Source organism: Corylus avellana, chromosome ca10 (genome assembly GCF_901000735.1).
Source record: "Corylus avellana chromosome ca10, CavTom2PMs-1.0".
In the NCBI taxonomy this organism is placed as follows: domain Eukaryota; kingdom Viridiplantae; phylum Streptophyta; class Magnoliopsida; order Fagales; family Betulaceae; genus Corylus; species Corylus avellana.
This window is the reverse complement of record NC_081550.1, coordinates 15,171,897-15,197,941: the sequence shown is the minus strand read 5'-3', so window position 1 is coordinate 15,197,941 and position 26,045 is coordinate 15,171,897. Positions and strand designations below refer to the sequence as shown.

At 33.5% G+C, this 26,045-nt stretch overlaps 2 protein-coding genes and 1 long non-coding RNA gene across 3 annotated transcripts; 1 reads left to right on the top strand and 2 right to left on the bottom strand.

Moving 5' to 3' along the window:
* Positions 1-1,605: 1,605 nt before the first annotated feature.
* LOC132164621 (fasciclin-like arabinogalactan protein 12) lies at positions 1,606-2,451 on the bottom strand. The gene has a single exon (XM_059575156.1). It carries the CDS (start codon positions 2,449-2,451, stop codon positions 1,606-1,608), a length of 846 nt encoding a protein of 281 aa, XP_059431139.1.
* A 4,077-nt stretch (positions 2,452-6,528) lies between these two features.
* LOC132164042 (fasciclin-like arabinogalactan protein 12) lies at positions 6,529-7,722 on the bottom strand. Its single transcript, XM_059574450.1, has one exon. The coding sequence runs from the start codon at positions 7,571-7,573 to the stop codon at positions 6,833-6,835; it is 741 nt and encodes a 246-aa protein (XP_059430433.1). The 5' UTR covers positions 7,574-7,722; the 3' UTR covers positions 6,529-6,832.
* A 16,285-nt stretch (positions 7,723-24,007) lies between these two features.
* Positions 24,008-24,927, top strand: LOC132164718 (uncharacterized). The gene is made up of 4 exons (XR_009438410.1): positions 24,008-24,149; positions 24,323-24,423; positions 24,550-24,628; positions 24,828-24,927. It is a non-coding gene; the product is annotated as an uncharacterized LOC132164718 (long non-coding RNA).
* Positions 24,928-26,045: the final 1,118 nt, after the last annotated feature.

The following is a 26,045-nucleotide window of genomic DNA, read 5'->3' as shown; positions in this document are numbered from 1 at the left end:
TAAATAACTAAGCTGGGACTAGAACTTTATAAGGTGGGAGAATCTAGCAAACGCTAAGACGGGCTAGTATTGAGCCTTGATATGAGAGTGGAAAGTTGAGAAATTTTAAGACTCAAACTAAATGGCTACTACGTTGCATATTCATACATTCATTACTTTTGTTATTCAGCTTTTTCATTAATTCATGTCCTTTTTACTATGAAAACAAAGACGTCGACTTACTTGTTTTCCTATGTAAATATGATAAGATAGATTTTGTTATTAAGCGTCATATGTACATAAACTTTGATGCAAGATCTGAGGCTGAGGGTGATGGTCCATTTACCAGCTTTGATGGTTACTAGACCATTTGCTGTATATTTTGTACTAGTCTTTCCTAGAGAGCTATTCAGCAATGTTTATTCTAGATTATAATATGTCTTAAATTTTGTCTATGTTTGGTATGTATAATTATAGGCATTTACATACCGCGTGTGGCATTTACTTAATTAGTGCACCTAGTATTATGTATTCTAAAGCAATGTTTATATATATATATATATCATCTCTAGGTATTTCAGCAAGTTCTTATGTGTTATGTCTTCAATTTCTAGCATTTAAAAAGAAAAAAAATATTCCAGTGCAAGATTATATCTTCGATATCGTAACGTCACGTGGAAACTGAAGCTTTCCGCTTACGATTTTGCTAGTTCAAATATCAGGGCGTTACAAGCATCCACAAAAAAGTCGACACTAATAAGCCATTATTAAGTGCTGCTAATATAGTCATGCTAGAAAGAGGACTCTTATCTTCCTTATATCATTTCAAATGTAATGTGACTTTTAAAATTACTATTGAATTTGAGATAATCATCATTGAATTTTGATTTATTTATGATTTTAGAAACCACATCACATTTGAGAGGACACAACGAGGACAAGAGTTCTCCTTCCAGTATTACTTATGCTAATTATAATGTCACTGCTAATGACACATGATTTTACAAAATTTCAAACCAAATATATTATCCACTACTCATCCGGTCCTCTGATTTGTTAAGCACCATTTATTCAGAAATGTTGCTATTTTATTGTTCTATGCTATCAAATCATATAGCTTCAATTAATAGGAATGGATTTTTCGTTAAATTATGTTGAACAATCTATTGAGTTAACATGAGTTCTTAAAGTATACAATTTTCACATGCATTTTTAATGAAATTAACAGAGCATGTTATGTGTATCTTTAGAACAAGTATGACTCACAAATACATATGAGAATTGCATGCTTTAAGACTGCATATCAATTTAATAGACTGAATTGAAATAATGTTTTCCTACCCAATTTAAAAGAAAGGTAAAACACTGATTGGGCTCACCATGCACACGCGCTGACGTGATTCTTGTATGCCATTACTTGTATTGCTCCCCAAAAAACAAAAACAAAAAAACTTTTTATAAGATACATGGAACTGGAGCTCAAAGGCGAAAATTAATATTAATAATGCTCGCTCCCTGAGGTATAACTTCTCTTGAAAAATCATAACAAATTCTCAGATTATTAGGAGAGCTAGCTAGGGACAATACATGGCAGTTATTAACCAGCTCATCATCATCATGCTCTTATCACAGAGAAAACGCTGCAATGAAAGTAGAAAATCCGACGGACACCAGCATTCCGTGCTTTGTGAGACCCACCGCACCAGAATCAACCACTACTGTAGGAGTAGTAGTAGTAGGAGTAGGAGTACTAGTAGGAGTAATACTCTTTGGACTAGCGGCTGGCTTCGTCTTAGCCTTAGGCTTGAGTACTGGGACCGGTGCCGGCGCTGGTGCCGGAGGTGCCTTCGGAACGAAGATGTCCATCGGAAGAAGCACTGTGTCCACCCGATACACGGCAAGTTGATTAGCGGAAAATAATGTACCGCTGACTGTGGCATTCACAACGCCGGTGGAAATGTTGACTTGGCCTCCCGCAGCGGTCACATTTAGGGGGTAATCACCGGGGTTGGAATCTCCTGCCTGCGTTCGCAATGGGTTTGTCACAGTTTGGAAGTTCTCCAGAGAATAAAATTTGGGTAAGGTGTGAAACTGCAAAAGCCGGATCTTTTCTTCGTTGTTGAGAGAGTTTAAAGTGCCCGATTTGAGGTTGGAAAATGAGGAGTCGGTTGGAGCGAAAAGGGTGAAACCAGTGTTTGAATTGTCGAGCTGCCCTTTGATTTGGTCAGCCACTGCAGTGGTCCTTAAGAGGCGGATTAGGATGCTGAATCCTCCGACGTTTTGGAGGATTTTGATGACGTCGGGGGTCCCAGGTCGTGCCGGTGTATGGGGATGCTTAGGGTGGGCGTCGGCGGGCTTAGCCGGGGCCTGAGCTGGGGCCTGAGCTGGCGCCTGGCCTAAAGTTGTGCTGCAGAGGCAGAGAAAAACAAGTGAGAGGGAGAAGACAGCCTGCTTGGTCATCTTTGCATGCATGGTGGTGTGTGTTTTTGGTTGATATTAATTTGCTACGTGTTTGATATGGGAGGGAGGGAGGATGGGGGGTTTTATTAAGGGTTGGGAGAGTGAATTTAGGTGAAGGGTAAAATCTTAGTTGCAAAACCATAATCTCAGTGACAAAACCTGAGATGTTAGCAGCTCATCTTATCTGTGAGAGGTGGCGGGATGAATGGATAGAATCAGAGATTTTGCCTAATTCTAGTTTGCTTCGGAAGGCAGGAAAAACATAGGGGATCTTATATGTATATGATGGGTTAACTTAGCTAGCTTTCTCTTATGGTGAATCTTAGCTATAAAAACTGATTTCCATGCCACAACCTTAAAGAGAAGATTCTTCCCCCCCACGATCTCCTCCTCTATTCCCCCCGCAAATCCGTTTTTCAGGTAGGGTCGCATCTTTCCTCTTTCTAACATTACTAGCTTGTTTGTTTCTCGTCTCTTCTCCTGAAACTACTCCATGATTTTTAAATTTCTTATGTAACATGCATGGCTGCTGATCTTTTGCCTTTTTCTGACAAATTGTTTCTCTCCATTGTTTTTTCTTATAGGCTAATAACTCGTCCATTTTTATTCTCATGCACAAACAATTGCCAATACCTTTAACTTATCGTGGATTGCTGCTCATCAACTTCAGTCTCCTTATTCTTCAAATAAGCATGCATGCATGATGTATGGGTATGTACGTATAACGTATGTCAGTTACATTCAATTTTCATTTGACACATACCCAACTGATTTCATTATTTTGAATCGGATGGAGATATAAATAGTTCTCACTGTCGTTTGGTCTACATATATATATATATATATGTCGGTGCTCTTTTACGGAATGTCCACTTGCCGTGTTGGTCCTCCTTGTCATCAGGCTCATAATGTATGTTGCTGCCTTTATCATTGTTGGTACCTTTATCAGTTAATCACCAAACATTAAACTCTTGTGCTGCTGTCCCTTTCACCGACATGTTGGAAATCTGAATCCATTTTGGGCTCCAATTGTTTGGATAACCATAACTAGTATATATAGTTCTCTGCCGGACTTTGGCCGAAGGTTGTCCATCATTTTTTGCCGTCACTCATTTTTTCATAGAAAAGTATTTTAACAAAATCACTTTCCAAAAAAAGTTATTTTGTTGAAAATATTTTTTGATGTTTGGCTTCTATAGAAACAGTTAGTAATTAACCTCCGATGAACTCTAGTCGTGGTCCAGCAAAGGTCCGGCGAACTTTGGCTATGTGAGAAGGAGAAGCTCGAACTTAAAAAATGGTTTACGTGCGGCTTTAAAAATGAGAAACCATTTTACAGAAATCAAAGAAGCTTTTTTGATTAAACCGAAAATGTTTTCGTTTGACTATTGTTTTGTCAAACCGAATACTAAAAAATACATAAAATATTTTTCAAAAATCATTTTACACTGAAACTAACGGAACCTTAGTTAATTATTACTTGATGTAGACATCCTTCCATATATATACATGATTATGTTATGAGCATACACTTAACTTTATACACATAATTACTAGCTTAAATTGCATCACCACTAATATTTTATCAAGTTTGTTTACATACTTCACTAATTGCGGAAGACTAACAATTAAATATTTAGGCTGCACCCTATTTCGATGTAAAATATACTTTAGAATTTTGATAGAAAAAATTACTGCTATAAAAGTCGATTGTTTTCATTATTTGGTTGAGTTCTTAAAATCATGTTAACAATATTCTTAGATTTTGATCACTAATTAATGAAAATATTTACACCTACACTACAAAAGAAAAATGGGGACCATGATCCCGAGGTCTCCTCATGATCGATGACCACCCTCTAAGACACCAAATGGTGGTCGCACTACCTCTTAAGCCTTTGGAATGATGGTTTCGGGGTGGTGTGAGACACCTTCAAGGATGAAGTGGGGCAACCATCCTTTGGGGTGGCCGATTACCACTCTCAAAGGATGGAAGGACGTTGGTGCTCAATCTAACCACACCATTAAAATAGTCGACCGACTACAGTAAAATGTCTCATTTTAATGATGTTTTCTAAAAACATTACTATTCCAAATGTGACTAACTATGCTTTTTTTTTTTCTTTTTTTTTTTGTAGTGCCTTCTCAAAGAGTGAGAGGATGGTTGGCGTATTCCAACTAGTTCTTCTGTTAACCGACCATCTCTTAAAAGGTGAGGGGAGGTGAGGTGGCCAACCACTTTAAGGTGCTCCAATTATTCTATGTTTTCTTCATTATGGTATTGGTACTGTACAGCTCAATACGAGACAATATTCATCTTAACTGAACGGCTTGCATCGTAGAAATTGAGAGGGACCTCAATCCATCACTCTTCACAGTCGAGAAAATGTTAGCCAATCCACTCTACAAGGTCGATTTACATATTGATTAGAAAATTTTCCATTAGCCAATATTTTTCTACTTAATTGCATCAAACACCCCAATATATATATATAGACAAAAAATAGAAAACGTTTACAGTGAAACAAATGTAATCTTAGTGAATTCAAAAAAAAAAAAAAAAAAAAAAAATCAAATTCATTTTCCACAATAAAAATCCACCTTTGCTTTGTGCAATATTTAGTTTAAGTGATCAGAATTGTTTTAGGGAATTACTTTCTTGTTTTATATATTGGACTTTGAAAGATGAAAAATATGAGATCCGATCCGAATCCAAGCTTCAAAATGTTTTGATCGAATTTCCCATTTAAAAAAAGTAAGAGTTATGAGACTTTATTACAAGGAGAGCATCATGTCTATGTCACATAATAATGTTCCCGTCGGAGCCACCACTTCATTTACATTACTCAGTTATCAATGTCAAATTAAACAGGATAGGCCTTGCATGCGTGGCTCATCAAATCCTTTAGTCCCTAGCCACATATATATCTGCCCGGCCAACTGCTTGTCCTCCGATAAATTAAGCATGAATAAATTGATTTTTTTTTTCCTTTTAGCCCAATCAGAAATTGGGAACACATACTACCTTTTTTCATGGCCCATATATACCTGTTCAACTGAGAAATATATTTTGATCGCATCCTATTCTTTATGCACTCTCGATTTAGGACAAAAGAATTTGGTTGGAGTTGCACCCATTTCTGATATTAATTTCGGTTGACATGGTATATTTTAAGTGGTTTTCGTTGATATTAATTTTGGGGGAAAATTACAGTTTACCCCCCAAAGTTGACAATATTTTTCAATTCGAACATCAAAGTTTCAATTTTTGCAATCCATCCTCTCCCAAAGTTTCAAATTTTTGCAATTTGACCAATTGTGTCCAAAACTTCCCATATTGCCCCTAATTTTTATTTTATTTTTATTTTTTATTAAAAAAAAATTTTAAAAAAAAATCGGGGTGACTTTCGCTATCTAGCCATTTTTGCACTCCCAAATTTATTTATTTATTCATAAAAAGTAACAAAGTAAAAATAAAAATCAGGGGCAATATGGGAATATTGGGATAATATTGGTCAAATTGAAATAAATTGGAACTTTGTGGGGGGTGGATTGCAAAAATTGAAACTTTAATGTTCGAATTGAAAAACGCTGTCAACTTTAGGGGGGTAAACTGTAATTTTCCCTAATTTTGGCTGACATAATATGTTTTAAGTGATTTTCTTTATCGGCACGTGTAAACTAAGTATGATAAATTAGTGCAAATATTACATTACTGATCATTTGGTTATATCTAAAGCTCCATATGACCTAAAATACAAATTATTTCATCATGGCAGACAGGTATTGTTATAGTCATCTTAAATAGAGTAACAACAAAGGCATTGATGCGAGACGAGGAAAGTGATATAAGAACTCGTTTGACACCCCGGCCCCATGTTCAATTCTGATTATTGCCTGCAATCTTTCAGTATTATGGGACGTTGTTAACCCTTTTGGGAAGAAAAATTATTTGGTTCTTGCAGGCAATATTCTTGGATCCGTTTATTATATATGCACTGGAGCTCTGGTCTCATTCTTAGCTTGGATCCGTTTATTATCCAAAATTGTGTATATTGAAATAAATTTAATTGGAATTTAAAGGGATAGTTGAATGCTCAAGCCCAGTGGCACAACTTCTATTGAAAAATTATACAAAAATTCTCAAGACATATATAGAAGATGGAAGTGAAAAATAACAAAAAAAAAAAAAATCAGTAACAACAATGACTCTCATCACAAACTAGCACGATACCTATGGGACAGGGAAAGATGGCAATTATTTGAAAGCACTCGGAGTTGATCACGACCGTTCAATCCAACTCAGCAAAATCATACAGGACTAGACAACATATTTGACCTCGATCACCAAGGTATATATCCAGCTGGTGCATGTATCATCAAGTTCCTTCTGTCACAAGCAAAGTGCTGCAATCACGGCAAATCCAATGGACACCAGCGTTCCATGCCTGGCCGTCAGACTCAATGCACCAGATTCGTTATCTGTTGCATCAGCAGCAGGGCTGTCGGCTGTCTTCTTCTTAGTCTTGGACTTGGGCTGGGCCGGTGCTGGGGCGGGCGCCGGCGGCTTCGGAGCGAAAATGTCCTGAGGAAGAAGCACCGAGTCCACTTGGTAAACAGCAAGCTGGTTGTCCGAATACACTGAACCGCCCACTGTGGTGTTGACAAGGCCACTCGAGACGTTGACTTGGTTGCCAGAAGTGGTCACATTGAGCGGGAACTCGCCGGGGCCGGTATCTCCGGCCTGTGTCCGCACCGGATTACTAACAGTTTGGAAGTTGGACAAGGAGAGAAAGTTGGGTAATATGTGAAACTGAATAAGCTGGACCTTTTGTTGGTCGGTGAGAGCATTAAGAGTGCCTGATTTGAGGCTCGAAAATGCATTGTCGGTTGGAGCAAATAAGGTTAAGCCATTGTTTGAATCGTTGAGCTGTTGGTTGATTTGGTCAGCCACTTTGGTACTCTTTAGGAGGCGGATTAAGATGGTAAATTGGCCGGCCTTTTCGAGGATTTTGGTGACGTTGGTCGGTCCGGGTGGTGCCGGGGCCTGAGCAGGCTGTGCTGAAGTTGTGGTGGAATGGAAGAGGAAGAAAACAAGTAGAAGGGTGAGGGAGAAGAGAGACTTCTTGATCATCTTTCCTTGTGTTTTTTTTTTTTTTTTTCTTTTGCTTGGGAAAATTGGTAATGAAAGAGTGTTTGATGTGTGTAGGAAGCAGATAGGAGGGTTTTTATTAAGGGTGGGGAGGAATGAAGTTAGGTGAAAGGGTAGAATTATAGCTACAAAATCTTAGCTGTTATCAGTTCATATTTCTGTGTGGGAGGTGGATATATGAATGGATAGAATGTGAGAGATTTTGCTGTTTCAGCGACTAGTTTGCTTGGGAAGGAAGGAATAGCAAGAGGGGATCTCAAGTGGGTGTGCAGGCAAATTAATTAAGAAATGCATGATTGCTTTGCTTTCACTTTTAAGTATTTCTGAGAGCTTAAAAAAACTTATTTCCTTGCTACAAACTTAAGAAATAAGTTTTCTGTAGGATTTACTTTTTGCAGGACAATATGATGAGGATCGGTGATTGTTTGTGACTTCAGGTCCCAGTAACCAACCCTCATGGATGTTACCTCTCACCTATGCAATTGATTGCTCTTTGTGGATCTCCTGTAGCAGTTGACATGCTACTTGGTTATTTCTCGATTCAGAAATGCTACGTTACCTCTCTCTTTTACGCTCTCGTTGAGTGATTATTCCCTAATCTGACAGTTGTAAAAATCAGGAACGAAATCAAGATTTCTCATCTGAAGAGGCCAAAATATAAATGAGATGTCAAACTTATTTTTATAAGAGCCAAGCCTAATTAAAAGTACATGTATATATATACCGTGTACAACAATAATGAATAATATGAAATCGAAAAGATAGAGTCAAGACACGAATTTACGTAATTTGGCAAAGTGCCTACGTCGACGGAGGATGCGGCTATATTTTTTTATTAATGATTTAGAATTACAACATAATATATATATAGAAAAGCTTTAATTGTACGGACGTATTTTAAAAAAACTCAAAATACCCCATACCGTACCCGCAAACTTAATTACGCCCAAGGGCCAGTACACTCCCGTTCTGTCTACTTGGCCAACCATTTGTATTTCAATCCAATATTACTCTCTATGCATGCCTAAGAGAATATGAGCTACTAGTTCCAACAATGTAACTCAATAAAATAAATAAATTAAAAAATTAAAATTAAAAATTAAAAATTAAAAAATAATAATAATAATAATAATAATAATAATAAACTTAGAGAAAAATTGAAAACCAAAGAGAGCCCCTTAGTTTATACATGATTCCGTCCTTTCTCAAAAGAGAGTAAACATATGAGATTAAAAAGCGTTGTACTCGAAAGAGAGTTCGTGTAGCATTTTTAACCTAAAATTACCATATTTAATTTCCTATGATCATGAGTTGAAGAAAGGGAAATGCAAAACATACCAAGACTTCTTTTTCAAAAGTTGTTCTAAAATGATGTATCATCGTCTCTTCATGAGTTGGTGACACACTTTTCAAAATAATAAATCTCATAAAATAGTAATACATCATTTAAAAACTAACTTTTAAAAAAAAAAAATTAGATGCGTAATACTCTTCTTGAAGAAAACATTAAAGCACTTCTATTCCAGTTCCACCAGCCAAGCAAAGACTCCATCAAATCAGCCCAAAAGTCAGCCTTCCTGGCTTTATATGGTCCCAGACAATACAACTCGACCATTATTAAGGTTTGGGCAAGAAACAACATGGGCATAAGTAGAGCTGGAAATTAGTACACAACTGGGCCAGCTTTTTTCCCAACATCATCGTTGTCCGGCCTCAAAAGAAAAAAGCGAGATAGATGGTAGTACTTGTAACTTGGGTAGCAAGATGATTTATAGCAAACACGTTGCTTTCAACATTCAAAACGGTTATTAAATTTGTACGTGTACTTTAATTTTAAAACTTTTATTGGCCAAAAACAAGTCTACTTTTGTAACATGTTTCTACAGAAAATAAGTCTACTTTTATACTTTATTTTTCATCGCACTAATAACAAAATAGAGACTACAATACAAATGGACCATTATTAGGCCTTGGGCATGAATTATGACATAATTAAAGGTCCGTTTAGAATTGCGATTTTAATAAGTATAATTTTAAAAAGTTTGCGTTTTAAAAAATCACGTTTTCGAAATCGCTGCTTTTTAAAATTGTAAAGGCGTTTAGTAAATCATATTAAAAAATATTTTTTATCAAATATTTGTTATGGGAAATTATGATTTTTTTATAAATTCGTGCTTCTTCAAATAAGTACTTTCTAGCTTGGCCTGCTTATAGAAATTACTGATTTTTTTCCTATTTTATATTAAGTGTTTTTTATATTTCAATACCAAACGTCTTATGTTTTACGATAACTTTTAAAAATGTAGATTATTCTTATAAAATTACAGTCCCAAATACACCCTAAGTAGAGCTGGAAAATGGGTCGGTAATTGGGTCAAACTTTTGGCAACATGATTACTGTACGTTCTCTAAGAGGTGCATGGTAATGCCTTGGTAGTTAACTGTTTGGGAAAAATAAGAAATCAATCTTTGTGGCTTGCTTCTTTATAAAATCAGATCAGTGGTTTTTGATTTTAAATTACAAATTAGCAGTTTTAAAGGAGGTCCACCAGTTAGCAGTTTTAATGGAAGCTTATGTCACATGAAAACATTAGACAGAGGTGGACCTACGCTTTAAGCTCCCCCACCCCAAATTTTCTAAAGAGTAGGTATGTTCGTATGAGTGGCCCCAAGAGCTATTATTTGCCTCTCCCCCACTCCCGATTGGCTATCCACTCCTTTGGGGTGGACAATCTTCTTTTGGGTCCGGTTGCATTAGAAAGGGACTCAAATCTGAAATTCACGCTAATTGGGGCAGTCGGCTAAAAGGGCACTATAGGCTTGCTAAAAAAAAAAAAAAAAAAAATCTCTTTAGTGGCAACATTAATTTGTCGCCCCTAAAAGTCCAATTCTTGACACTATTGATTAACAGCGGCAACACGTCAACCCTAATGACGTTGATGCTAATACTTCGACGCTAATGATCATCAATCAATGTCGACATTCATTTTCGAAGATAATGATGACCAAACAGCGACGACAAATATCCTCGTTTATAATATATTTGAGTTGATGTTAATGGGTTTAGAACCAAAATCATATGCCAGCGCTGATGATAGTTCATTAGCGTTGACTCATGGGTCGACACTAATGACATATCTTTAGTGTCAACCATTTGGCCGACCCTCATGAACAATCATTAATGTTGACTATTGGGTCAACGCTAATAATATATCATTAGCATTGACACAATGGTCGACGCTATGTAATAATATATCATTAACGTCGACCCATCGATCAATGCTAAGGGCTCATCATTAGCGTTGACTCTTAGTCAAAGCTAATCTTTTATTAAAAAAAAAAAAAAAAATTAGTTTCCGCTATTTTGCTTTAACTTGAGCTGTAGCAAAGCATGATTCATAATTATTACCAAAGTGTGCTAACCAAATAAAATATTAAACACTTCATAAAAATATCATTACTTTACAACTAAATAAAATTCGTTACAAAAATTTACCCCAAGTATCATTACATTTACAGATTTCTGCTGTGAAAACAGAACACAAGATCAGAACAGGTCCTTCAACCTATGGAGTAAGTTTCAGATTGATGCATCCCAAGTGCACCCTCCAAACCAGTCTAAATGGGCTTGGTATATCTGTATATTCAAGCACAATAAGTAAATTAGTTGAAGTCAATAGATTTCCACAGATTTTTAAGTCTGGATTATGCATGATTAAAATAATTAGGAGCTTTAGTTGATATTAAGCACAAGTAAAATTAAATGGATTTACCTAGTGGAACATTTGGGATTTGGGCTCATTAATATAACATTCAAGTGAGGTCTAAATGAAGGGATAAGCACCCAATATAACAAGAATCAGGTGATCTACACAAGACAAACTAAATTATTAAGAAATTCAACAGAAATGAATTCAATGCAGTTTTCAGAAAAATGAAGCATTGATCTACATATATATCTGGAACTATATAGATCAGCGCATGAGTTTTATGAAAAAATCATGAAGAAATTGTATGATCTTCATGATATTTAGAAACTGAAGATCCCAAAGAGAAACATGGCAATTAATACCAATCTCAATTTATATAAGAAACATACCAATACTTCAGCTTTAGGAGCCTGAACCATGAGGGTATAAAATGCAATGATTGTTGCTCATAATCTAAGGTTTTATTAAACAGAACAGTCCTTCATTTCTGTTCTGTTTGGCATATTTTGATAGTATTTTCAAGTTTTAAAGATTATCTAGAAAAGAATTTATAATAAAGCTAGAAATGAGTCTTAAGAATTTATAATAAAGCCAACTTATAAGCTAACAAAGCTACATAAAATTCAGGAATAATATGAAAAAGAGAGATAAGGGTAAGGAAAAAGTTTGTAGCACCTTTCTTTAAGATCCTTTGCTATCTGTTCATTGAAAAGAAGCACCAATATTCAACAACGAGCGCACTAATTTTAATACTAATTTGGATGATAGATTCAATACCTTTCAGATCAGATAAGGGTTTTCTGCAGCATATTCACATAACTTAACAATTTTTCTTTCACTTGTAAGACCATTCTGCAATAAGACTTTGAGCATCATTTTTCTTGTTCTTCAATCTTCATGGCTAGGAATACTGATCCATACAATGATCATATCCTACATGGCCAAGAAACTTTTATTATGAAACACTTCAAGTAAACACTTCTGGATATGAAACCCATTTCCTGCATGTTTTCAGATAAACAAAATTGGAAGGACAAAATCAGTGAAAACTTCACCGAAATAAGTAAACAAAAGTACCCAAACACAGCAAAGATGAATCTACCAGTCCAGCAGAAAGAGTTTCACCTACACATTAATCAAGCTTAAAAAACATCTAAACAAACCACAATCAAACATATACCTGCCATTACAGGTAAAAAATGAGTTTTTCCTTTGCAAGTAAAGTTGGTCTATCATAAAGCCAGTACATCTCTGTAAGAAGCAACCTTAATTAGAAGATCTCTCTTGCTGTCCTGCATATACTTAAAAAGAAAATTGCATTATATGTTTCAACTCCCATGCATTGTTTACTCAAAATTTTTTAATCTTGATAAACATTGCCGAGGTGTGAGAAAGGGGATGTGTTTATATAGAGAATACTCTCTTTAAATGGTATAAGGCCTTTTGAAGTAAATTCAATAACAAAACCGCGCGAGCTAAGGCCCAAAGTAGACCATATCCACTTGGAGCAGAGTGTTACACAAACTACCTTAATTATCTTTATCTTTCATCTCTTTTATTTTATCTCTTTGATTTATTATGAGATTGTTGGGGTGGTCCCTCTCTATGGGGGACCAACCCACGTGGCAAGCAACAAAGGGTTTCTACCCTTTGTGTGCAATATAAAAGGAAAAGCATTTTATGCTTATGAACACACGTGAGAAAGCGCAAGAGAGTAGAAAAAGAAGAAAAGAAAGAGTGTGGCGCAGGAGAGAAAGAAAATGAGATAGGGGGCATTCATCAGAGGTTCAAAGGTCGTTTGTGGTCCGATCTTGATGCAATTTTAGTATGTTGTTCCTGACGACGAGTGCTACATATTGACTGGTGTCGATCATTGGAATTCCTCTCCACTCGCTTGGTTGCTAATACCTATTTGGTGAGACCTTTCTTTATGCTTGTTGGAATCCACCTTTAGGGTGATAAATTTATGTTTAATCCAAGAATGCAAATATTCTTGTTGTGGTGATAATCTCTAGGTATTTATCTAGGAAAGAAAATTGTAAACTCATAATTGTTGATAGTCGAAGAGTTGAATGGACTAGGTCTCGTGGTTTTTACCTTCGCATTGAAGGGTTTTCCATGTAAAAATCTTGGTGTCTTACTTTTTGGTTGCTTTATTATTATTAGGGTTAATAACTTTTTTGGTACCTGGGCTTTGAGGGTTTTTAATTTTTTCCCCTAAGTTTTAAAACATGACAAAACTAGTACCTCGGATTTTGGAAAAGACCGAATCACAACCTCCAATTTGAAAAATTCTATGGAGGTGGCCGCCCACCCCCTAACTGGCTGACCCTTAAGGTCAAACTGGGGGTGGCCAGCCACTCCCATAAAATTTTTCAAACTGGAGGTGGTGATTCGGTCTTTTCTAAAATCTGAAGAACTAGTTTTGTCATGTTTTAAAATCTAAGGGGGAAAATTGAAAAACATCAAAACCCGTGTACCAAAAAAGTTATTAACCCTTATTATTATGCTATTATGACTATTTAATTTGCACAGAGAGGGCTAGATAATTCCGCTGAGCATCTTAAATTGGTGTTCACCCCTAACAAAGTGGTATCATAGCCTTTGGTTCATTGTTCGTGTAGAGTTATTGTATGAATTAAATGGAAGAGTCATCTAACAGTATGGTTAAACTCACAGCTTCCAATTATTCAACTTGGAAGACTAGGATGGAAGATATTTTGTATACAACGAGTTGTTTGACCCCATTGAGTTGAAAGGTATCAAACCAGTTGTTGTAACCAACAATGATTGGAAGAAATTGAATAGGAAAGCTGTTGGGTATATCAGGCAGTGGGTTGATCAAAGTGTCTTTCATCATGTAGCCAAAGAAGTTGATGCTTATAGTCTTTGACAAAGGTCGGAGAGTCTTTATGAACAAAAGACTGCTCAAAACAAAGCCTTTGTGATAAGAAGGCTTGTGAATTTGAAGTACAAAGATGGGCATAGTGTTACGGAGCATCTGAGTAATTTCTAAGGATTGTTGAATGAGCTGTCTACCATGAAACTTGCATTAGATGATGAGGTGCAAGCATTACTTGTGTTGAGTTCTTTACCAGACAGTTAGGAAACCTTAGTGGTGTCACTCAGTAATTTGGCTCCCAACATTGTGATAACTATGGGTATGGTAAAAGACAACATGTTCAATGAAAAGGCAAGAAGAAAAGAGCAAGGTATTTCTTTTCATTTAGAGGTACTTGTTATAGAAAGGCGGGGGAGAAGTAAAGCCAGAAAACCTCACAGGTATGACAGTCGTGACAAGTCAAGAGGTAAGTCCTACTCAAAAATAGACATAAAATGTTTTCACTGTGGCAAGCCTGGGCATATAAGAAGAGATTGCAGAAAGTTTAAAAGGGAACAGTTAAAAGGAAAAGACGAAGAACGTCAAGAAGGAAAAGACACTGCAACAGTTGCATTTAATGTTGATGTGGTATTTGCTTTTGATGAAGTTTATGCTAATCTCGCATATGATGAATCTACGTGGGTAGTTGATACAACAGTATCTTTTCATATTACTCCACATAGAGATTTCTTCTCTTCCTTCACCAGTGGCGATTTTGGTTGGGTCGGGATGGGAAATGAAGCAAAATGTAAAGTTGTGGGCATGGGAGATATACAGCTAAAAACCAGCATTAGGTGCAAATTGATTCTCAAGGATGTCAGACATGTTCCTAAAATACGCTTCAACTTGATTTCTATTGGGAAACTTGATGACAAAAGCTACCATAATTACCTTGGAGGTGGAGAGTGAAAACTGAGTAAGGGTTCTCTTATCTTAGTTAGGGGAAAGAAGACTAACACTCTCTACAAAACAGATGCAAGACTAGTTAAGGGAGATGTAATTGTTGTTGAGAATGAAAACTCCACTGAGCTATGGCACAAGAGGCTTGGTCGCATGAGTGAAAAGGGACTTCAGATTCTTGCCAAGGAACAGCTCCTACCTAATAATAAAGGTATGTCACTAACGACATATACTCATTGTCTTGTTGGAAAACAAAGAAGAGTTTCATTTCAAAAATCCTCTTTATCAAGTCTACTATTCTTGATTTAGTTCACACTGATGTCTGCACTATGAACACTAAAACTCTAGGTGGTGCACTTATTATGTGACTTTTATTGATGACCACTCTAGAAAGGCATGGGTGTTTGCTTTGAAAACCAAAGATCAAGTATTGAGTGTGTTCAAAGTTTTTCATGTGAAGGTTGAAAGAGAAACTTGAAAGCAGTTAAAATGCATCCGTGCAGACAATGGTGGTGAATATAGAGGACCATTTGAAGAGTATTGCAAAAGCCATGGGATTAGGCTTGAGAAAACTATGCCCAAGACTCCGCAGCATAATGACGTAGCAGAGAGAATGAACAGAATCATCTATGAGAGAATCAAGTGTATGCTCTCTCATGCAAAATTGCCTAAACATTTTTGGGGTGAGGCAATGAGAACAACAGTTGAATTGATAAATCTTTCTCCTTCAGTTTCTTTGGATGGTGACATTCCTTAAAGGGTTTGGACAGGGAAAGATGTTTCTTTTGAGCACTTAAGAGTGTTTGGATGACATTCGTCCATATTCCTAGAGATGAGAGGTCAAAGCTTGATAGCAAAGTCAAGCAATGTATCTTCATGGGTTATGGGCACGAAGAGTTTGGTTACAGATTGTGGGATCCAGTTAATAAGAAAATTATACGAAGCAGAGATGTCGTATTCTTTGAAGATCAAACTATTGAAGACTTAGATCAGAAAAAGGCAGAGTCTCTCAATGAATAATGGCTCGTTAGATATATATTTATATCTATATTATCAATTTATCATATGATTCATATTTGATACTTCATTACTTCTTATTTAATTAGTTATTTATTTATTTGATAGATAATACCATATAAATTATATAATTATCATTCAAAATTAATAATTTACTAACTTAGACTACTTAGTGTGCATATATATATATGCACACTAAGTAGTATAAAATTAACAAGTAAAGTATATAAATTATCTCATATAAAAAGAAAAAAAGAAAAAAAAAAAAAAGAACGCTGATATTGAATGACTTTTCTCTGCAGGACGTGACGTTGGCATGCGTTGATGGATTTCTTTCCCTATTTCTCTGAACAAAAGAAAACGTCTTTAAAGCTTTTTCGTTTGCTAGGGATTTCTTCCTCATCAACAATCATCGACGACACCCTTCCCACAATCTATGGAATTGACCCCACCTTCAGATCCATAGACAAGAATGGATTTTTTTCTTTTCCCCTTTGTGTGTAGCTGGTTTTGATTGTTAACATTCTCGAATTTGTTTTTGGTGCAGCATTTAGGTGCCAAAAGAACCAGTACAATGTGTTTGATTTGAGTTGCTGCTGGTTGTGAATGTTCAAGCTATCCCATGTGTTTGATGAAATCTTTGTGAGAAAATGTATAGCCTTCAGAAAGAGATCTTTTTTTTTCCTCTCTCTCACATTGGTATTACTAGTAGGGATATGGCACTCATTGGCACTGCAACTCTCTAGTGTTCTTACTTTTTGTAGAGATGGTAATCGCAGCAATATAAATGATACAAAAGTCATTGTTCTAAGGTTGTAATTCTGGATTGTTATTGCCTTTACGTCTGCATTTTCAAAAGGCAAAGATAACATTTGTGTCTCCATTGATCTCTAATTCTTTGATGAGCCATAAAGAGATGTTGAAGCTTCAGAGCGTGGCCACACAAAAAAGGACTATTGTTGCTCTTTTAATTGTTCACTTAAAATTTGATCAATATTGTTCATTAATTAGTGAAAGAATCTATTCACTCCTTTATTTATTTATTCAGAATTGTAGGTAATATGTAAAGAACAAGAAGATGGTGCGATTTTTGTTACTATTCTGCACCTATCTAACATTTTGATCTTTTCCCACTCTTTGATGTAATTGCTTATATGAAAAGAACAAACGATGAACTATATGCAAATACGGGTGTTTCGAGACACTACAAAAAACCATCACATTATTGACGTGGCAAACAGTAACTCAAGTTTGCCACGTCAATAATTTTTGACGTGTCTAAATTAAAACGTCAAGAAAAAATTTATTGACGTGTTGGGTTTAGACACGAATTTTGACGTGTCTTTATTCGACACGTCAAAAATTATAATTAACTATAAATTAATTAATTTTAACTATAGGTAGTAAAAAATTAGGTAGTAAATTAATTTTAATTGGTATGAAAAATTAATTTTTTCATATTAGTATAAATTAATTGGTATATATGTATACATATATATCACATGCATGCCAATTAGCTAGTATCATAATCATACTATTGTATACCGGCCAATTAATATCATAATCATATTATTGTACAATTAATATTATCACATGCATATGAATCAAACATTTCATTAATATGATATGATATGATCATGCATAAATCATTCTAGTAATATTAATGTGATAGCCATATTAATTTCTAAAAAATATATAGGACATACAGAATACATTTATTTTATAAGACCCGCAAACCTCACATGAACTTCGCCAACACAAAATATAATGTTTGGTGAGTGGATTATTGAGCCCTCACAAAAAAAATGAATTTTATTATCTGTACATCTAGAATATTAATTTATTTATTCTCTAATTAGTTTTAAGTATATTGTATGTATAATGTGTTATATAAGAGAAAAAAAAAATGATATAAATGAAAATTTTATAAATTTATCTTGCAATTATTTACGTGTCCCATGTTGACACGTCATAAAATGATGACATATCATTTGAGAACTAAATTTTTAAAAGAAAATTTGGGATATATATATAGATGTTATGCAATTAAAATATATGTTAATAATAAAATAATTTAAATACTTAACCTTATAAACTGAGAGTTAATGTAGTATTTTTTTTTATAAAAAAAAAAATAGATTATTTAAATATAATTTAAAAGGAGAAAGGAAAAACTTGGACAACTAAAAAACATATTAAAAGGGGAGATAAAAAAGCAAATTATATTTTTTCAATATAATTTAAAAAACGTATGAAAAAACATATTCAATTATTTCAGTATAATTCTTGACGTGCCACATGTAGCACGTCAAGAACTATATTGCAATAATATAATTCTTGACGTGCCACATGCTTCTTGATGTGTCTGTATTGACACGTCAAGAAGCTCTTCGAGAAGGCGCAACTTCAGCTGGGGTAGCGCCTTCCCTCTCTTTTTCTTTTTTGTTTTTTTTTTTCTTTCTTTTTCCTTCCCTCTCTTTCTTTCTCTCCCCCGCGCTACCAAACCTCCCCTCCGCCAACTTTTTTTTAGCTCTGGCCGGCCGTTTTTCACACAGCCCTCCCCTCCACATTTCTTTCTCTCACCCACGTTCTCTCTCTCACTACACTCCTAGCTCGCTACCGGCCATTCTCTTTTTCACGTTCTCTCTCTCTCTCTCTCTCTCTCTCAGTGGTTCTCTCTCACACCGGCCGTCACTGCCGCTGCTCCCTCCTGCAAGCACGAGCTCAAACTCTGGCGGCCTCTCACGCGTTCTCCGGCTCTCCAAAATCAGGTATATATATATATATATAGTGGGTTATTAAATATATTATATATATATACACTAATTGATTTATTTATTTATATATTATATAATAAATAAATTATATAAATATATAATTTACAGTGTATATTATTATATATTATTGATGTAGTTATATTAGCAAATTAATTTTACATGTTAGCTAATTAATTTATTTGTTTGAGATATATGTTTTGTATTATTTGTTTGACATATATGTTTTGTATGGTGGGAATATTGTTTAATGTATTTGCATGCATGCATGCAAAATTACGTACATAAAAAAACCATAAAACTTGCTTAAACCAAAAAAAAATAAAAATAAATAACTAATAACAAATGCATATCCATTTTGGTCGTTAATTTATGCTTAGATTTTGAAAATTTAGAATAAGTATGTAAATGTTAAGAACGAAAAACAAAGTAACAAACAAAAGAAAACAAATAACATAGCTAGCTGGATTTATTTTATCTACGGTCCCCATATATAACAAATGCATAAATGTTATAGTAAAAGAAGAAAAAAAAAAAAAAAAAGCAACAACAACATTTAACCTAGCTAGCTATATTGGATATGTATTAGATATTGGATATGTATTATTTGATATTGGATATTGTATATTGGATATGTATTGGATGTTGGATATGTATATATTGGATATTGGATATGTATGTATTGGATGTATATTGGATACTGAAATGGATTTTGGATTTTGGATATTGGAATGGATTTGTATTGGATATTAGAATGGATTTGTATTTGATATATTGATATTGGATATATTGATATTGGAATGGATTTGTATTGAACATATTGATATTGAAATGGATATTGGATATATTGATATTAGAATGGATATTGGATATATTGATATTGGAATGGATTTGTATTTGATATATTGATATTGAAATGGATATTGGATATATTGATTTGGATATCAGGTTAATACGTAAATAATACAAAAAATATTTAAATTGAGAAAAGAAGAAGGGATTTTTGACATGTCAAACGGCGTAACACGTCAAAAAATCTCTCAAGAATTTTTTGACGTGGCAAAACTGCCATGTCAGGATTCAACACGCCAAAAACATTTTTGACGAGGTGAACCTTCACCCCGTCAAAAAAAATTTTGGCGTGGCAAAACAAAAAGCACACGTCATAAGGGGTTTTTGATGTGTCAATGGTATTGACACGTCAAAAATCCCTAGTCAAAAAACTACTCAATTTTTTGACGTGGCATTTCAGCATGTCAAAATCCAATTTTTGACGTGTTAATGGTATTGACACCAGAACTCTCTAAAGACCAATATTCCGTCTTATAAAACTTCTTGAGGGTAGTACACCAGACCTTTGTGTAGTACAATGTGTGTATATATGATATGTTATCTATTGGTTGATAAGAAGATTATGGCCTAGGCAAAAAATAAAAAATAAAAAAGTCAAAGATAAAAGAGGGTATATATATAGGGATCTAACCTTTGGCAACAACATCGTCTGATCCTCCTACAAACACAGAGAGCTTCAATGAACAGGAGAACAATCACTTGTCATTGTTTCAATATGAAAAGCTGAAAGTGCATCAATAAAAGTCAGTAGAAGAACAATTAATTTATGAATTGGATGATACACTAGATTTAAAAGGATATTATGCAACAAATAAAAAAATTAAAAACCAAAAAAAAAAAAAAAAAACCTTAGGTGGTTTACAAATTCATCAACTTGAAACATTAGCTTGACTCAGGATTGTAATTACATTGAGGCATAAATGAAAACAAATATGAATGAAGTAATCCTTACATGAACAAATGAAAGAATTAATAATACAAAATATCCTACGACACCAAAACTCCACACCACAAAAAAATATGTGTTTTTTGACGTGGCAAACAGTAACTTATGTTTGCCACGTCAAAAACTTTTGACGTGTCTAAGAAAGCACGTCAAAAAAATTTTTGTGATTTTTATCAAAAAGTTTTTTGGCGTGTGAAATTGACCGTCGAAAGTTTTTATTGACACGTCAAAAATTTTGGCGTCAATTTCACACGTCAAAAACTTTTGACGTGTCAATTCCACATGTCAAAAACTTTTTTTAATAAAAAAAAAATTAACAATAATTTTGATATAAACAAATATGCATTAACAAACAATTAATGTTAATTGGCATAAAAAATTAATTTTTATTGTCATTAGTATAAATTATAGTTTATTATCATTAGTATATATGTATGCATACGTAAATTGATCAGTCTAGTAATATTAATATGATAGCTACCCATATTATTTTTATAAAAATATATAAAACATACTTGTTACATTTATTTTATAAGACCTGCAAACCTCATATGAATTCGACAAACACAACATATGCGGCCGGTTAGTTGATACATTTAATTATATATCTATACATCTAGAATATTAATTTGTTTATTTATTTATTCTCTAATTAATTTTAATTGGAGAGAATAAATATATATATATGATAGAGTAAATACTATTTTAATAACATTTAAATAAATAAAATTTTATGAAAATAGTTTATATATATATATATATATATATATATATCAAAAATAATTTTAATTATGATATAAAAAAATATGTAATAAACAACACTTAATGTTAATTGGCATAGAAAATTAATTTTGATTGGATAGGAAAATTATATATAGTTTATCATATTAGTATAAATTAATTGGTATATATATATATATGATGTATGCTTAAATTGATCAGTCTAGTAATATTAATATGATAGCTACACATATTATTTTTCTAAAAATATATGGGACATACTTGATACATTTATTTTATAAGACCTGCAAAACTCATATGAACTCGACAAACACAACATATGCGGCCGGTTAGTTGATACATTTAATATATCTATACATCTAGAATATTAATTTGTTTATTTATTTATTCTCTAATTAATTTTAATTTGAACGAATAAATATATATATGATAGAGTAAATACTATTTTAATAACATTTAAATAAATAAAATTTTATGAAAATAGATTAAATAAGGTAATATATATAACATTTAAATAATAAGTTTTTGACGTGCCATGTTTGGCACGTCAAAAACTTTTGACGTGTCATGCATGGCACGTCAAAAACTATTGACGTGTCATGCATGACACGTCAAAAAAGTATATTAATTTTAATTATATATATATAAATATATATATGTATATATATATGTCAAAAATAACTTTAATTATGATATTAAAAAATATGTAATAAACAACACTTAATGTTAATTGGCATAGAAAATAATAATTATCATTTTTTTTTTCTGATATCTCAAAAATTAATATTTATTTTTCCTGCACCTGCACGTACAACCTTGTGTAGTACATATTTTCCATTGAGGAATGTTAGGCTTACAAACAAATTTTTATAAACTGATGTGGCACAATATAATTAGATATAAGATAAGTTCAAATTTTGAAAAACCTAATTATATTGTGTCACATCAGTTTGTAAAAGTTTTTCTATAAAATTTGTTTGTAAGTCTAGCACTCCTCTTTTCCCTTTGCTCATTGCATATATGCATGTGGCGCGCGGAAGAGAAGCTCAACGGATTAGATCATATACGTACCATTAATGCTCGTGACATGCATATATGTATTTTCATTTTATCTCTTTAGTGATTCTAAATCCCCGAATTTTTTATTTTTATTTATTTTTTATATGTCCACACAAGAAGGGAAGGGGAATTCTAATTAGAAACCTTCGCTTTATAATACGTAATCCCCAGCCGATTGAGCTACATTTTAGAGACATGATAATTACTTACTATTGACAATTAATTGGTATATATATCGAGATCTTTATATAAGATATTTGCAATATGTTGATTTATCAGGCAAATATTAGAAGCTTGTTCCGAGAATATATAATAGAAGTATGTCATTATTTCTCATGCTTGATTTATGCCTATATACTATGGAAAAGAACATAATTATTATTGAATTATTTTAATAGAGTAAATACTATTTTAATAACATTTAAATAAATAAAATTTTATGAAAATAGATTAAATAATGTAATATATATAACATTTAAATAATAAGTTTTTGACGTGCCATGTTTGGCACGTCAAAAACTTTTGACGTGTCATGCATGGCACGTCAAAAACTTTTGACATGTCAAGCATGACACGTCAAAAACAATATTAATTTTAATTATATATATATATATCAAAAATAATTTTAATTATGATATAAAAAAATATGTAAGAAACAACACTTAATGTTAATTGGCATAGAAAATTAATTTTGATTGGATAGGAAAATTATATATAGTTTATCATATTAGTATAAATTAATTGGTATATATGTATATGATGCATGCTTAAATTGATCAGTCTAGTAATATTAATATGATAACTACACATATTATTTTTCTAAAAATGTATGGGTCATACTTGATACATTTATTTTATAAGACCTGCAAAACTCATATGAACTCGACAAACACAACATATGCGGCCGGTTAGTTGATACATTTAATTATCTATACATCTAGAATATTAATTTGTTTATTTATTGTAGATGTTAATTTATTTTAATTGGAGAGAATGGATAATATGTTATATAAGAGGAAAAAATTATATAATAAAAGAAATATAATTTTAATAGAAATAAGATTTTATTATATAATTATAATTAAATTTTAAAAAAATTAAAAAAATGTATAGATAGGCTTGACGTGCCAAGTGGCACGTCAAGAACCTTTTTGACGTGCCACTTGGCACGTCAAAAAGGTCCTCGGGAAGGCGCGCCTTTTTCCTGCTGCGCCTTCCCCGTCCTATTGCTTGAATCAACTTCAATTTTATGTGAATGCACAAATACCAAACTGTGAGTCCAGGTTATGTTATTTGAGACGAGATGCTGAAGCTTTGACTTCCAGCTAGCTGAGTCCAGGACTTTTGTGTCCATAGATTATGCCTAGGGTTTCCAGCCTGCATGTTTTGCATGATAGGATAAAGTGTTATACAAATTACCCAAGTCCTGTTTAATGTGCATGCCTGGACGCCACTCTACTCTTATAAAATGATGATGCTTGTGTATAAAGTGGGAATTTTTTTTTTTTCATTTTTAATTATCTTTTTCTATTAGAAAAAACAAGAAGGCGAAGGAGATTGTGACTTTTATTATCTGTTTGTGGTTCAAATTGTATCCATACTACTGCAGGATGTTGCTGTCAAGGTATTCTCCAAGCAAGAATATTCAGATGATGTAATACATTCCTTTAGACAAGAGGTCAGCTTTCAAGTTATCCTGTTGTTGTACTTGCTTATGTAACTGGGACATAATGACATATTAGCTTGAATCTTATTCATATGTGAAGCCCACTCCATATCTGGGGTTCTTTACTACACACCAACCTCCTTTTGAGTAAACACTGATGTTAAGATATGGTTTTGTTTCTGAAGGTATCTCTTATGAAAAGACTTCGACATCCAAATGTTTTGCTATTTATGGGAGCTGTAACTTCAGCTGAACATCTCTGCATTGTTACAGAGTTCCTTCCACGGTTCATTCTCGACTTCCCTTTTTGAAGCTCCATATTAATGATGTTTTGATTTATGTTCTTCATGTTCACCTATGTAACAATATCCATAATGGGTGTCTCTTATATATTTATATTCCATTGATGCAGTGGAAGTTTGTTTCGCTTATTACAGAGGAACACAACCAAATTAGATTGGAGACGGCGGGTTCATATGGCTTTGGATATAGTAAGTATCGAATACTTTTATGGATTTCTTTTTGGCTTTAAATTGTCAGTGATTCTTTTTGTGGGGTTCTCAAGTATTATGTCTGCTTTGTTACTTTTTTCTAAGTTTTGAGTTGCATGAATTTGTGTCAATGTGTCGATCTTGTAATATCTTCCTCATAGTGGTTCATGGACTATTACATTGTTTAATCCTTCTACAGGCCCGGGGCATGAATTATCTTCACCATTTCAATCCACCAATCATTCATCGAGATTTGAAGTCATCAAATCTTCTAGTGGATAAGAACTGGACTGTGAAGGTCTGCCTTTTATTATGTTTATAAAAATATTGATTAAATAATTAAATCAACAATTTTTCATAAATTTAAGCTTTTAAGATAAGTAGTAATTTAATATGGTGTCAGAGTAATTGTTATGAGTATGAACCATGACTTCACGTCGCGCCCCTACCGCCTATTTTTTCTTCTTTTTTTCCCTTCCGCCACGTCTCCTGCATCTTCTTCTCTCCCATTTCTTTCTCTCCCCGCGCCCAACTCCTCCGCCTGCAACCTTCAACCCGCCATTTGGTTTTTCTCCTTCAACCCAGCCCCTCGCGCGCCTCTGCAGCATTTGTCTGACCCCGACCATTTCTCGCTTTTTTCACGTGGTATTCTCCCTCTCGGTGGCTCTCTCTCTCGCCAGCACACGTCACCGCCGTTACTCCCTCCGGCGACCACAACCTCGAGTTCGGCAGGCTCTCTCACGCTCTCACTCGTTCTCCTACTCGAAAATCAGGTATATATATATATATATATATGGGTTTATATACATATATATATATATATACACAGAAAATTATATATAGGTTTATATATCTGATTATATATGTGATTATATATTTCGTAATATCTATATCTATATATATATATATATATATACATAATCTGCAAATATATATATACAGATTATATATTTATAGATTAATTATATATATATTAATTAAATTATTTAATAGATAATTAATTAATTTATATAAAAAAAATGTAATTTACAATGTAAATTAATTTTATAGGTTAAGTAAGTAATTTATTTGTTTAAGATATATGTTTTGTAATATATTTGAATAGTTTGACATGTTTGGTTTGTATATGGTGAGAATATTGTTTAATGTATTTCCATGCATGCATGTACAATTACGTACCTTGGTAGTTTGAAATTATGTTTTTCTGGAGAATTTTGCATTTAGATGTAGACCCATATTTTGTGTAGGTTTTGATTAACAACGGCATATCTATATATATGATTCGTATGTGAATGTTTACATTTACAAAACTTAGAATAATTAAGTATGTCATTACTAATATGCGTACGTATAAAGTAAAAAACAACGAACATTTGAATTGAAGCTGGATATTGGATTTCATCTACACTTTCCATAC

Bases quoted from the DNA above. Each gene is read 5' to 3' on its own strand.
- LOC132164621 (XM_059575156.1), bottom strand. From the start codon at position 2,451: ATGCATGCAAAGATGACCAAGCAGGCTGTCTTCTCCCTCTCACTTGTT.
- LOC132164042 (XM_059574450.1), bottom strand. From the start codon at position 7,573: ATGATCAAGAAGTCTCTCTTCTCCCTCACCCTTCTACTTGTTTTCTTC.